Consider the following 14,221-nt stretch of genomic DNA (forward strand, 5'->3'; position numbering starts at 1 on the left):
AGCTTAGAACAACTGGAAGGTGGAAGGGGAAGGGTCCAGGAGCCCCTGGAGAATGGTCCTAGCAAAGCCTGTCCTAGGCTTGAAGGAGGAATCTAGAGTGTAGTGCTTTGCAAACGTATGTATAGGACCAGGTTGCTGCATCTAGAATACTTCTACAGTCCAACCCTTCCCAAAAAGCCATAGATGAAGTCAAGGCCCTAGTGAAGTGTGCCTTGACCCTGCTTAGAACAGTTTTGGTCTGGTGAGTATAACAAAAGGTAATAGTCTGCAACAATCATTTGGAAATGGTCTGTTCCGACACAGATTGACATCCTTCCATACCACTATTGCAGAACTCTTTACCCAAGGAATCTCCTGCCAGGGATAGCCTAACATCCGGCCATTACACCAAAGCCTTCAATTCTTATAGGCGCCATACGTCACATATGCTTCCCATGCCCAACATAGGCCATAAAGGTAAAGGACAGATGCAGAAAACAGAACTTCTTTGCTGCCTTACAGAATGCCATTTTTAAATATCAGTCTGAATGTCCTTCTGCTGTGCTAGTTACAGTTACCAAGCCATGTTTTCAGACATTCCTTTACTTATTATTGTGGTTGTGCTCATGTCACCCAGAAAGGGAAAATATCAGTGAAGAAGGCAGATTCCCCATAAAGACCATCACCACACGTGTCTTGTTTGTTTGGGTGCTTCCCATGATCGTACGTGTTCTGTGTGTTAGGCATTTCTGTCTAAGACCCTAAGTAGTCACCTCTCTTCTTTATTCATATACCTGGAGAAAATGTCCCAAGCTGTTGACTCAGGGTGCTATGGTGGAATCTTCCCATCCTGAGGGTCAACCGTCAGGCAGGAAGAAGGCCAAAAACTTTACGCCAGACCCAGCTGCTCTCTCTCTCAAGGCTGGTGAAAGCCTGGAGGACAGTCCAGTGCCTGCTTCCGACTCTTCTGTCATGACCATGGAGGCCAGTATGGATTCAGCTGCTCACACATCCTTAGAGGCTTTGCAAATATCTGATGCTGAGGGGCAACGTTGGCCGATTATATCTAAAGGACCTAGGGGGATTCCTTACATCTCAGGGAGAGAGGAGATTCCCACTACTATAATAGAATCAAGTCAGGGGTCTGACCTTCCGAGGGTGTCCGAGCAGAAGTCCCACAGAAAAAGAAACAAAAGATGAAGCATATGTCCCCTGTTGTGAAGGGAAGGATTCCCAAAGTGGAAGGGAAGGATTTGATTTTGGGTTTATTTACTGCTTTGATGACCCTGAAGCCACCTCAAAGGGTCTCTGTTCCTACACCTCCCTGGTCTTCCACTCTAGTTAAGAGGAGCAGGAAACTGGATTCCCTCTGAATCTACAGCTACTCAGATATTTAGTTTTGTACTACAGTTATTGTATTTCTTTAATAGCTATCATGTCTGTCTTTTTGTGTTTTTCTCCTGTAAAAGAGCTGACAATTTCCTTTAGGTAGCACTTGTGTTTCCTAAATGACAATAAAGTTTCTTTGAATCTTGATGAGAAACTAGACTCGGGAAGAGTCTCTGGCTTATTCTTCCCAAATCTCCTCCCCCTTGGACTACAGTTAAGAGGAGGAGGCAGTATCCTTAAGTCCAGACTTCCCTTTTAGGGATGCCATTGCCTATATGCTGGACTGTATTAAGTGTGATTATTCTCAAGTCTCTGATATTCAAAAAAGATTATGAGCTCCTACAGATGGGAGTTTATCAAACCATCTACTGTTCCGCCTGTTTTGGCTGCCTTTGTGGATATCTTTTCAGTAGCTTCTGTAGCCTCTGACTCAGCATCCTGCACCTAAGACACCAGATAGGTTCTATAAAGTGTCTGAGGAGTGAGAATTTTTTTAAATCCTCATCTGCTGACCCTTGTGAAGTGTAAGTTTCTTCTGACAAATCATACAAGTTGTTGCCCCCCACCATGCTGTTGCCTTTTTGATAAAGATAGTAGGGCCATGGACAGGCTGAGCAAGAAAGTTTACACTGTTGCCTCTTTGCCATTTAGGGCCATTAGCTACCAGACCCATAAGACCAGGTATGTTTTCGCTCTTCTCTCAGGTTTTGAAGGTGGTTTCTAACCTTCCTGACTGAGGGGAAGGCTTTGGCCCTTTCCCTGCTGGGCTCCACTTCACAAGTTGCCCGCTATCAATTAAATGCAGTTATGATACAGCTGAAGAATCTTCAAGCGGTGATGCTTTTGGTTCAGTTATGAAGCATTATTCCTGGCTTTGTCTTCAGACTTTGCCTGATGACATTAAGGGCAAACCTTTGGATGCCCCTTTAGATAAGTGTTTCTGGATCTGCTATTGTTGACCTTTTCAAATCCCACCAACATAAGAGCAAAGCCTTGCAGGAGTTTTAATATTTTTGTTTCTGCCATTCCTAAATTTCAACGGAACTTATTCCTCCAAGTCTACTTTTGTTCGTAGGCAATCTCTCCCTTTTCTCAAGGGCAAAAACAGTTCTAGGCGTGTGATGCCTGCTAAGTCTACTCACACTCCTGCTTCCCAGAAAAATTCTTTTCAGGACAAGCCTGGTTCTATTTGATGGTATGATCCCTCTTTCCCTTGGCCAGGTTCCCTTGGTCCCTCTCTATCCTTCCGTCCCTTCCAAACTGGCTAAGAATCACTTCAGATTCTTGGGTTCTGTCCATTATCCACCAGAGATATTTCATGGTTTAGAAGTTGTTTCCTCCCTTTTCGGGCATTCCTCTACCTCCTCAGGAACAGCTCTTTCACTTCCCAGATATTCTTCAGTCTCTTTTGGCTCAGGGCACCATTCAAAAGCCATGCCTTTGACCCAGGTCAAGAATGTTTTTGATACACAAAAAGAGGATACGTGGAGACCAATTCTGGATCTTTTCCTGCTGAACACTTTTTGCAAAGTTCCTACCTTTCAGATGTTATCCCTTCAAAGTTTCCTCCTCTTCTGCAGTCCTTTCTGGAATCCCAGTACCTCAAGGACACATACCTCACATTCCCATCCATTATCGTTTTTGGAATTTTACGTTTCTCTGTCTCTTCCTTGCATTTTTCGCTTCTTTGCTTTGCCCTTTGGACTCTCTACAGCCCTAAGGGTATTCACCAAATGTCTTGCTCCTGTTATTGCCTTTTGCAGGATTCGAGGTATTCGGATTTTCCCTATCTAGACAATCTCCTTATTCGAGCTAATTCCCCCAGGAGTCTACTTCAGGATCTTGAGTTTACTACTTGCCTTTTACACAGTCTTGGATTCACCATAAATGTCTAGAAATCAGTTTTGACACCTTCCCTAGGATCATAATTTCCTCAGCTGCAGACTTTGGACACTTTCCATGTTGACATCCCTGCCTGCCCCCAAGACTCTCAATCCCGTCCCTCTCCTGGCATTTGTCAGTTGGGGAATTTCTCAGGGGTCTGGGATACATGGCTTCCACCATCCCCATGCTTTCTCTCACCAGACTCCATATGAGAAAGCTGCAGTTGTATCTCAAATCAGTGTGGCTTCAGCATTGCCACCCTCTGGAGTTCCTGGTACCTTTTCTTCCCTGTCTCAAGCTCAAGCTTCAGTGGCGGATTCATCAACTTTCTGTCAACCTGGGGCTTCCTTTTCAAGCTCCAGTTCTCACTCAGGAGCTTTTTACAGACACCTCAGACACTGGGTTGGGTGATTCCTGTGGCCCCCTAAAAGGTTCAGGGTGTCTGCTGGCCTCTTCATCAGAGGTCAGACCACATCAATGTAAAGGAGATGAGGGCTCTGCTTTTGGCTTTGTAAGTTTTTCATTCCCTCTTTCTTTCCGGGTCCCTCAAAGTTTTTACAGACAATACCACAATGGATGTGGTAAGTCAAGTAATGGGACACAAGGTCCCATCTTTGGTGCAGACTAGCTCTTCAGGTTTGGGATCTAGCCATCCGGCAACAAGTGACTCTTCAGACAGTTTACATTTCCTAAGAGCACACACTGAGAATGTCCAGCACACAAGCTCACAAATGGAAGCTTCACAGAGATGTGTTCCTGGACACTGTCCATCAGTGGGGTATTCCTCAGATAGATCTTCTTGCCTCCACTCTGAAGAGCCAACTTCCTCTGTTCGAGTTCAAAGCCCTCTGGCTTGTATATTAATTAATATATATATATATATATATATATATATTAATTAATATATATATATATATATATATATATATATATATATATATATATAAAAGGGTGCTTGTTGGTAAACCCATTTCCTCTGAGTATGTTACTATTAAAAAAATGTTTATGAATTGTTTGCAGTTATCTGGTCCAATGTTAAATATATGAATATAACTACAATTTTAATTTCATTTTTAAGTATTTTTTATTTCAATAAATTATACTATGATGGGATGGTTTTAAACAGTATTCATGGATTTTTTTTTTATTGGAGACTAGGTAATAGGAACCTTATTTGACTATATGGGCATTTTTGTATTTAACTTGTATTTAACTTGACAGATCACTGATTAATTGGTTCAATAAAGAGATTTTGTTATGATTTATAAGGGAAGTGATATGAATAGAAGGTATCTGATGAAGTTCCATTAACTTGAATAAAGAAACAAAAGTGTTTTTCCTTTACACACAGTGTTTGTGGATTTCTTCCTGTTATACCATTTTTTGTGCGGTTGCTTTAGCAGTGCCAGTGCTCCTTGTATAGAAAAATTAATAGTCTCTTCCTTCCAGTTTCTCTGGTATAACAGAAAACCTCATGTTTTCTCTGTGCATTCTGTCTTTTAACTCTACTATTTTAAACAGTTTTTCTTTAGAAACCTCATATTCAGCCAGCTTTTTCTTCATGTCAGCCTCTAATCAGTTAATCTAAATGGCTAGTTAGAGCTTCTTCTATTTTTTCCAGCCTTGTTCAAATTCATATATTCCTTCAATGTTTCATTTAATCACCTCTGAGTATATGTGATTTTTCCTGTAAATTACTGAAGCCATCTCTTGAACCAAAGCTGAAGCTTGAACCACTTTTTGCTGAACAGCTGTAGAATCCTTTCCAGTGTTTTCTCTTCACCTTTTCTGGTTGATTTTCCTTCTGGTTTTCCAAATTTCTTCTTTGCTTGTATTCAGGCAGTGTACTTACTGTAACTATGCCAGTAACTGAATTTTGCTGAAAAATATTTTCAAAGGGACTCCTTTTTCTTAGTTTCTGTTTTCACACTGGGAGAGCTGAAGTTATCCTGATGATCAGTATGTAGACATCTTGGAAGTTCTCACTATAATGACCTTGTGTGATTCCATCAGAATCTTCAGAAGCACCCTAGATATCAGTGGAAAGGCACACAGAGACATTACTGTCCAAAGAAAATAAAAAGGCATCTGAATTCCAGGTCTGCTTGAATGGAGTCCTGGAGCAGAATTTTGCCAGCTGATCATTCAGAGAGCTGGCAAAAAGGTCTACTTAAGGATCCCCACAAATGGATCAAATCTTGGAAGTTCCCAATCTAGTTTTCATTTGTGCGGGTATGCCTTTGTCCTGTTCAGCTTGTTTACCACACAATTTTGCTCTGACAGAATACAGAATATGTGTGCATGCTGTAAAGCTATTTCCCATGCTAATATAGTTAGTCTGTACAGGGGGCAAGATGTGGTTCCACTTTGCTTGCTTACATACCACATCAGTGTAGTACTGTCTGTAACAACTTGGAAGTGGCCATGGAGACCAAAGGTGATTCAGAGCGGAGTGTCTTGATAAGAGCAAGCAACTCATATGTACGTGCTTGTGTCTGGCTACGTTGTCCCAGACACCACACACTTTTATTCCCTTTGTTACTGCTCACCAAGCAAAGTCTGAGGCATCTGTGGTGACCAACTGCTTTGCAGCAGGAAGGAAGAAGGGGAGACCTGCATAAAGGGATATTTGATGTCTCCACTAAGTAACCTCTCTTCTTACAAATCACAGAACTGGAATATAAAAGGATAATGGGTGATGGTGCTGGGACAAACCAATTTCAGATACAACTGTATTTTTCTCATGTGGAGTCTTTCAAGAGGTATCATGAGAATCATAGCTGTCATGAGACCCAGAATTCTGGGGTATTAAGTCTGACTGGAAAATAATTCCTTACATGTATCTAAATACAGATCTATTTTTCCTGTTGAGGGAATTGTCCAAGCAGATATTTGAGGAATAAAATCCTGTGTGACTGAGTAAAAAAGACTTTTGAATGTTTTCTTGGAATCTTAGTATCTCTCATCCAAGTGAAAGATTCAGGACACTTGGCTTGCATTTGGCTATGACAGGAGCTAGACACTTTGTAAAGACTCTAGGAACAGTAGATAGCCCAAAGGGTAAAGCAGAGAACTGATAAAGTGATCCAAACAAAACCTTAATAAATACCTCAAATCTGGATGAACAGGAATGTGATGAGAAAAACTCAAAAGAAGGGTAAAAGGTTGTGTAGCAAAATCATTTTGAACTTCTGCACTACAGCATACTGGTTTAGGAAAGAAAGGTCCAGAACTGGACTCCAGGCACTTTTTTCCTTGCCACAAAAAAACTTCTTGAATAAAAACCCTTTCCTGTTTGGGAAGGAGGAATTGTTTCCATTACCCCCTGAGACAGCATGTGTTGCAGGATAGGAGAAATGGAGGGATTTTTTCTGGTTGATGTGGAATAATACCCTGGAAAGGAGGAATTTCTTTTTACTGCCATCTGTAACCTTGCTGAATCAGCCTCAGAACCCATTTATCTGAAACAATCTACTGCTAGTGAGAGAGACAGAAATGAAGATTTTAACTTTCTGGAAGGGATAAGGGGCTGTCAGGGTCTGAAGATCAGGTCACTTATATATTCATTTTGCCATATTTAACTGTCCTTTTCTCTGGGAGGGGGACCTTGCTTTCTTTTTAAAACCTCCCTGCCACTGTTTTTAAATGATTGTTCACCAGCATTCTGCTGAGACCGTTTATGTTGCTTCTTGCCAAAACTGGATGAGGGAGCAGAAAATGTCTTGGAAAACTTAGAGAAGGAAGGCCGAGAATCTGAACGATTCCTTTTTTCAGTTTACCTCTCTCATCACATTTTTGATACTGCAGAAGAGGGTCCAAAAACTAAATCTCTATCCTAAGGAGAAATTAAAATCTGACTTTTTTTCATCTCCTGTGAGGTTCTGTGAACACAGCCAAGCAAACCGCCTCAATACAGTACAGTACCAGTGGTAGGAGCCCCGGATGCAGTTATCTACAGAATCATATACATACTTTAAACAATTAGTAGTGACCCAAGAAATGAAAGAAAACCACACAAAGCAGATTTTCCTCACAGGAGGAAACTACATATAAAAATTTCCCATACTTTCACAACTAGACAGAATAAACTTTTAACATATAAGCCTGACAATTCAACATTCGAAAAAAATTAAAGTTGCGGAAGTATACACTTCCCCCTCAAACTTATCAATTTTTTTTTTTATGATCCTAGTCTGAAACGTGTGGATCAGAACTAAAAAAAATGCTTGGCAGCAGCCAGATTAACTAAAGCTATAGGTGTTGGGTCACATCTGGTATGTGTGTATAAAAACTTGAAGGACTGAGGAACTTGGTACATTTTATCTGCTTAGGTGCAGCAGGGTGCATGTCAGGGAAACCACAGGCTGTGACAAACATTCTCCAACACTACAGCACTAAGGAGTGGGTGAAGGTTCTGAGAATTCCACTTGTAACAGCTGATAGTACATTCTGAGGTACTATGAAACCTCAGTGCTCTCCCACTGAAATAACTGGTGCATTCTGGAAACAGTCTCAGAGAAAGAGAATCCTTCATGGGTAGACAATGTTATGCTCTCCTCAGAGTATGAATCAGAAAATCTGAGGAGAAAACCTGTATCTGTCCCATCACATTTCTCTACAGATTCAATTTCTTGAATCTCTTCAGGAAAAGAAAAATTCATTTTTCTTTTCCAGAAACCACCTTATAAGAAGGATGAATAGCCTGCATAAGACTCTGAGCCGGACCTAATAAAGTACTCCTGTCTAGTGGAACTGGTACAGGACAAGATAAATGTTTATTTTTTTCTGTTTCTTTCGGACAGGAAAGCTGGGGCAAATAGTTTCATTAATGGCAACATTTTCCCCAGGGATGGGAACAACATTCTGACTAAGGAGGGGCACCTTCCCTGCCTCTTCTCCCAAGATTGACAAGAGTGGCTCTCCCTTTCCCACTAAGGGAATCCCAATAAATGCGGAGGACATGACCGATCTAGGTCTATTGTGGCTTTATGGACAACACCCCAGGTATCCCAGGAAATGAGTGGTTTGAGAAACCAACTTTGGCCACAGCACAGTTACCCAACTGCAGCTGAGAAATTTATATCCTGCTGTGGTGGCACAGACTGTTTAACTTTTTCTTTTTGTGACTGGAAGGATCGACCATGGGACTGGTAGTTTATTCCATGGTCAAGGTAAAAATGGTGCTCCCTTCTTAAGTTAAACAGCACAAGCCAGTAAAAAATAAATATTTAAAAGCAACTTTTTCCACGCAAAACACAGCAAAGTATAATCAAATACACTTTGTCAGCCCCGCAAAATTAAACAGTTTCTCCACAGAGAAAGTAGTTTATTTTACTTTTAAACTGACAAAAGTATGCACAGGTTTAAAAGTACAAGTAAAGTTGTGCGACAGCAAAAAAACACTTACTCCCAAGCTTAAATACTCTCCTAACCTGGAAAGTAAGTTTAAACAAACATAAAATGCGAAAGGTTTTTCATGAAAGTGAACTTATCTGCACAGCAACAGAACAGCACAAGCTGACCATTGATCCTTGAAAGCCCATACATTAGCACTCTCTTCGGTCCCAGGAATGCTTTTTGAAGGGCTTGGTTGATATAAACCTGTCTTTCAGTCAGCTCGGTTTGGGCATGTGGAAGGTGCCCTGAAAGTATGGAAGCTAGATGGCTATTACATCCTTAGAAGGATATAACCCATACAGCTTAGGCTACTGCAGCAGTGATGAATATGATGAACATATCTTGTTATAATGGAGAATATATTGAAAGAACAGAAGAAGCCGTCTAAAGAGTAGCCTAAGGTGTTTTACTGTAGGTAAAACATTTCACATTACATTACTAGTTTCTGGGGGGGATCATACAATCATGTTAAAAGGTTCTTAGTGAGAATGCTTTTCTAGTTTACTTACCTCTGGCACAAACATTAGTTGTCACAAGCACTTTTTCTTTGCCTTCTCGGAAACGTTCTATTACAGCAGCTCGTTGTTCCACTGCCATTTCACCACTCAGCAATGCCACCTGGTGTCCATCACGTGACAGCTCAGCTGTCAACCAAGAAGCAGTTCTGCGAGTCTACAAATCAAGATGCATTCCTTCTTAGTGGAATAAAAATAACTTTATATGTTTAATAAAATAAAAAATTTGTAAGAAATTGATCTAATAACATCTTATTGATCCCATTTGCAACACTGCTGCTAGGCTGTTCACTACTGCCGGGTATGCTACAAGACAAAACACATTCATTAACACTTCTGATTATCTTGCAGATCAACTTTCACTACTAAATTATTGCTCTTAATGCTTAATGTGAATACCAGCAAAAATCAAACTTCTGTAAAATGTAGCTGGTAAGACAAATGCTGTCCGCAAGAACAGCACCTATATCTACCTTAAGCAAGGCAGACATTCTTGGCAATGTGCCCCAACCTCCTCAGCAATTTTTAACTAAAAAAGGTACATTTCCTGTAGTAAATGCAAAATTAGGTAAATGTTTACCTTATTTAGTTTTTAAATATGTTCTGTAAACTGGGTTGGGACCCATTTTTAGAAAAGGCTTGGGGAGAAAATTTACACACATAAAACACACGGTAAACAAAGGCAAATAAACGAATTACTATAATTAAACAGAATTGTACAAAGAAGATACAATAGTGTACTAGAGATCCACTCATACAGATATAATAAAGTGCAACTTTGCAACAACAAAAAAAAAAAGTTAAATATTCACACGAACATTTGAAAAAATTACGTACTTAACCAGAACATTAGATTTCTTGGGTCTCTGAACAATGAAACATCATGACTGGTGCCTTTGGCACTATTAGGGATGGCAAACACTTTTAGAAGCTCAAGTTCCTCCCCACCCATAAATGCTGCTGCTGTATCCCCAGATGGAGTATGCCAACATCTGCATCACAACTAACTATCCAGAAAGAGAGAACAAACAGAAAATCAACTGCAAGTCTACTTACACATCCCCTCAGAATATGACAATTTGGAGGGAGAAGGTGGGTGGGTTGTCCCACTGTCTGGACAGAGACCAGAGAAATCTCAACATTCCAGTATGTACATAACTTAGTATTTCTCAAGTCCTGTCTGGACAATAAAACATCAGAAGAGAGTCCCCAGCTGACATGGGTGCCTGGCCCAACAAAACTTTAAGAATGGCTGAGCCAAACAGTGCTCTGCTCTAGTCCTAGAGATGGAGTCAAGACTGTAATGCTTAGCAAAGGTATGCAGGCAAGACCAACTAGCTGGTGTTGCTATCTCTCACTGCAAGGTTACAAAGAAATGCTGTGAATGTAGCTTAAGCCAAGAGTGTGTGTGCCTTTGGTGGAATGGCTGTCTGCCAGCTGAGGTATAAGGAAATAAAATCGGAATTCCATTTAGCCAAGATAATCTTTGCCATCTTTTTAACCAAGCATAGCTGGCAAAAGGCTGATAGAGTTGTTTGTCTTTCCAGAAAATTTCTGTGCAAAGAAAATATAATTTAACTGTCCGTGTACATCCAAAAAAATGTAATAAATACTCTGCATCTTTAGTATATATGAGGAGAAAATACTGGAAGATGAATGTAGTGGCTCATATTATTCTGAATTGTTACTTGGGGCATAAAGGATGCGTTTGTCCTAAGGGATACCCAGTTTGATGGAAAATAAAGTAAAGATACGGGAGGACAGTGCATGAAGTTCAGAAACTTTCCTGGCTGACGTAATAACAGGGTAGTCTTCCATAAGTACTTAAGCTTGGTAGAATTTGTTGGATCAAAGCGTGTGTGTGTGTGTGTGTGTGTGTGTGTGTGGGGGGGTGTTAAACTTCCAAGCACAAAACTGAGATACTAGGCTGGGGCTGGTTTTACTACTGGAGGGCTGCAAAGGAAGATTCATTAAAAAGTTTTTTTGTGACAAGAGGAAATAAATGCTAGATGAACTTTGAATGATACTTCCTCTAATGGTGCCGAGACTGGTGAAATATTTAATGTGCTGTCACAAAAAATGTTTTCCATTTTTCTGGCTGAGAGCTTCTGAGAAGCCGAAAGAAGTTTAATCGTATCTGGAAAGGAACCAAGGATTCCTGGTCATTACTGGAACTTTGGTTAGATGAAGGGATCAGATGTCTAAAAGAGGCTACCCAGACAGATGATTTAGCCGAACTGGGCACTGTGGTATAAAGGGATTCCTTCATCAGATAACGCCACAGCAAGATGAACCAAGTCTGGAGGGGCCAGAGGGATACTGTGAGAATAAGCCAAACCTTGCAAATCTTGTTTTTCTGTAATAATCTTGGTAAGAAAGGAAAAAGAGGAAAGGTGCAGATGAGACCTGGGGGACAATCTTAGGAGAATGTGTCACTGGCTGTGAGTCCTTTTTTTAGAACTATGTGGATGTGAGGACATTTGGTGTTAAAAGGGCTAAGCAAAAAGATCATAGCAAGGTTTCCCCACTTCTTGAAGATGTTACGTGCTTCTCCTACTGTTGAGAGACCATATGTGAGTCAGAAAAATCTGTCTGCTCAGTTTGTCCACACTTACATTGGAAGCGCTGGGTATGTGCAATGTTATTAAAAAGCACTGTTTGTTTAAATACCATACTACCATTATGTTGTCAGACTGTCCAGAAACCTCACCTTGAGGGAGCATGTATGTCTTGAAATACCTGCAAAGCTAGGAGGACTTATCTCATCTCAAGTACATTTATGTACCAAGAGACATCTTCTGTGGTCCACAAACCTTGTACTGCATTGTCCAAGAAGCGTTCCCCCACTCCCCATGCGAGGGCAGACATCTGTGGTTACAGCTGCAATCGAGAGTGGTTTGGAGAAAGAGTATTTCTGTTAACAGACTTTGGGGATAAATCCACCAGTTCTGTCTGGAACTCCAATATAACTTGATCCTGTGATACGGTGCCTGAGAGGACTGATCCCATTGCAAGATTATCATGTTGAGTTTGGTACAGAGGACCATCTGTATCAAAGTAGACATTAGTCCAAGTATCTTGAGGATGAGTCACTGATGGTTGGTCCTGCAGAAGTAGAAATGAGACCTTGGAAACTATTCAGGAAATTCTGTCATGTGGTAAAATAGCTAGGTGTCTCTGTATCTACTGGCAAAATACAAAGACCAATTCTTGTGAGGGTTACAGTTGTTGATAGTTGGTCATGTTTAATGGAATCCCCAAAGACAGGCAGGGTTGAAGCAAGTACTGTTTTGCTAGTATGAGTTGATTCATAGATGAGGCTGCTAGGATCAAATCATTAAAGCATGTGGAGATCAACACCTCCAGAAATTGCATGCGAGCCATGCCAGGGGCCATGCATTTGGCAAACACCGTAGGGCGGAGGTAAGATCAAATGGAAGGCCAAGGAACTGGTAATGACTGGCCATGATGTGGAAGCAGAGGGATCTTCTCTTCTTGATGCCTTGTCTGTCTTTATTTGTAGATAACCATCTTGAAGAACCAGACATCACAATCAGTCCCATGCCTTGAAGGCATGGCACTGTAACAATCTGGAAAGACTCCTCCTTTCCAAAGTGATTGTGACAAATGAGACAGAGCACTAAAATGAATCTGCCAGATTAAGTAAATTCAGCTACTGGTGAGTACACTGTCTGGATGCACATGATGAAGAAACTTAGAGTCTGAAAGAAAATCAACTACAAAAGGTGAAGAGAAAACAATTTATGGGAAGAATCTTGTAGCTGATCAGCAAAAAGCAGTTAAAGTTCCAGCTTTGGTGCTGCATATAGCATCCATTAATCTAGAGGAATAAAATAAATCAAATGTGCTCAGAGCTGATTAAAATAAAACAATGAAGGGGTGTATCAATTCTAACAAAATGCTGGAAAAAACTGTCTGACTGCTAAAGAACAGTTGTCTCAAAAAGTGGCAGTGTTAGAGGACAGAGCACGTAGAGAAAACCTGAGATTTTCTGCTGTACCAGAGAAAGTGGAAGGAATAGAATGTACTAATTTTAAGAAAGCGCAAATAAGCAAGTAGACTAGTATTCCACAGCAAGATTTGTTAACTGAAAGGACACATTGTGTGTATGCTCCAAAGCTGGCCACAAGAAAGCAGCAAATACCTGTATTAGTAAAGATACACTCATACCAGCAGAAAGAGTTGATTCTGATAAAACTGTGGCAAAAAGGGCAAAATATTAAAAATTTTAGTCAGTACGGTGTTTGTGGAAAATTATTACTCACTGTACACCAAGCATACAGAAACAAATTTATTACACCAACCATCGATGTCAAGAGGCAAGTGTGATCCAGCTGTCTTCAGAATATTTTTTTTCCGGCAGGATCAGTCATTTTTTTGATGCAGAACAGGCTAAAGAGGAAATACAAAAAAGTTTGTCAAACAAAAAGTAAGCCAACAAACAGGAGAGACTGCTTTTCATTCTTCTGATTACAAATCTCAGAGAGATTTTGCCAGTGAAACCTTTGCCAATATTCCAAAGGAAAATACTTAACAGAAAAAAAAGAACAGGAGTGGATTAGAATAAATGGGAGTTGCCTAGACTTGACCAGAATCTGGGATTGGAAGAATAGGAAGATCAACAACACTGAAATCAGTGAATAAATGTGAGATTATAAACCAGTCACCCTTGTGAAATATGGCTTTACAAGAAAATGTGGAAAGATTCGACTTTTGTTGACTTTATCAAACTTGTCGGGGACTGAAAAGTGTATTCCCACCTTGTGTTATTGTTTGGAAGGACACAAAGGAAAGGGAACTGTATTCTTATAGCACACACGTGTATACAGAAAGAGAAAAAGAAAGTTGATATGCTTTTCTCTACTTTTACATATATGAATGTCTGGATTAAGTCTACTTTTACATATGTGAATGTCTGGATTAAGGCCCTCGGCATAACTGAATACGTTTTTGTGTAAGCAAGTAAATAAGAGAACAATGAATGTAATGAAAATTCTTCCCTTATCAAATAACTGTTCTGTTTGAGAAGTCTGCAG

General features: G+C 40.4%; 1 protein-coding gene across 1 annotated transcript in view; it reads right to left on the minus strand.

Moving 5' to 3' along the window:
• LOC122792887 (ATP-dependent RNA helicase DDX19A-like) overlaps window positions 1-14,221 on the minus strand; it is a 688,839-nt gene that overhangs the window by 164,401 nt on the left and 510,217 nt on the right. The window contains exon 5 of the mRNA XM_044060445.1: window positions 9,159-9,321. Within this exon, the coding sequence (XP_043916380.1) occupies window positions 9,159-9,321 (163 nt within the window). The remainder of the gene's footprint in view (window positions 1-9,158; window positions 9,322-14,221) is intronic.

This window comes from Protopterus annectens, chromosome 2.part0 (genome assembly GCF_019279795.1).
Source record: "Protopterus annectens isolate FY-2018-M chromosome 2.part0, PAN1.0, whole genome shotgun sequence".
Lineage (NCBI taxonomy): Eukaryota > Metazoa > Chordata > Ceratodontiformes > Protopteridae > Protopterus > Protopterus annectens.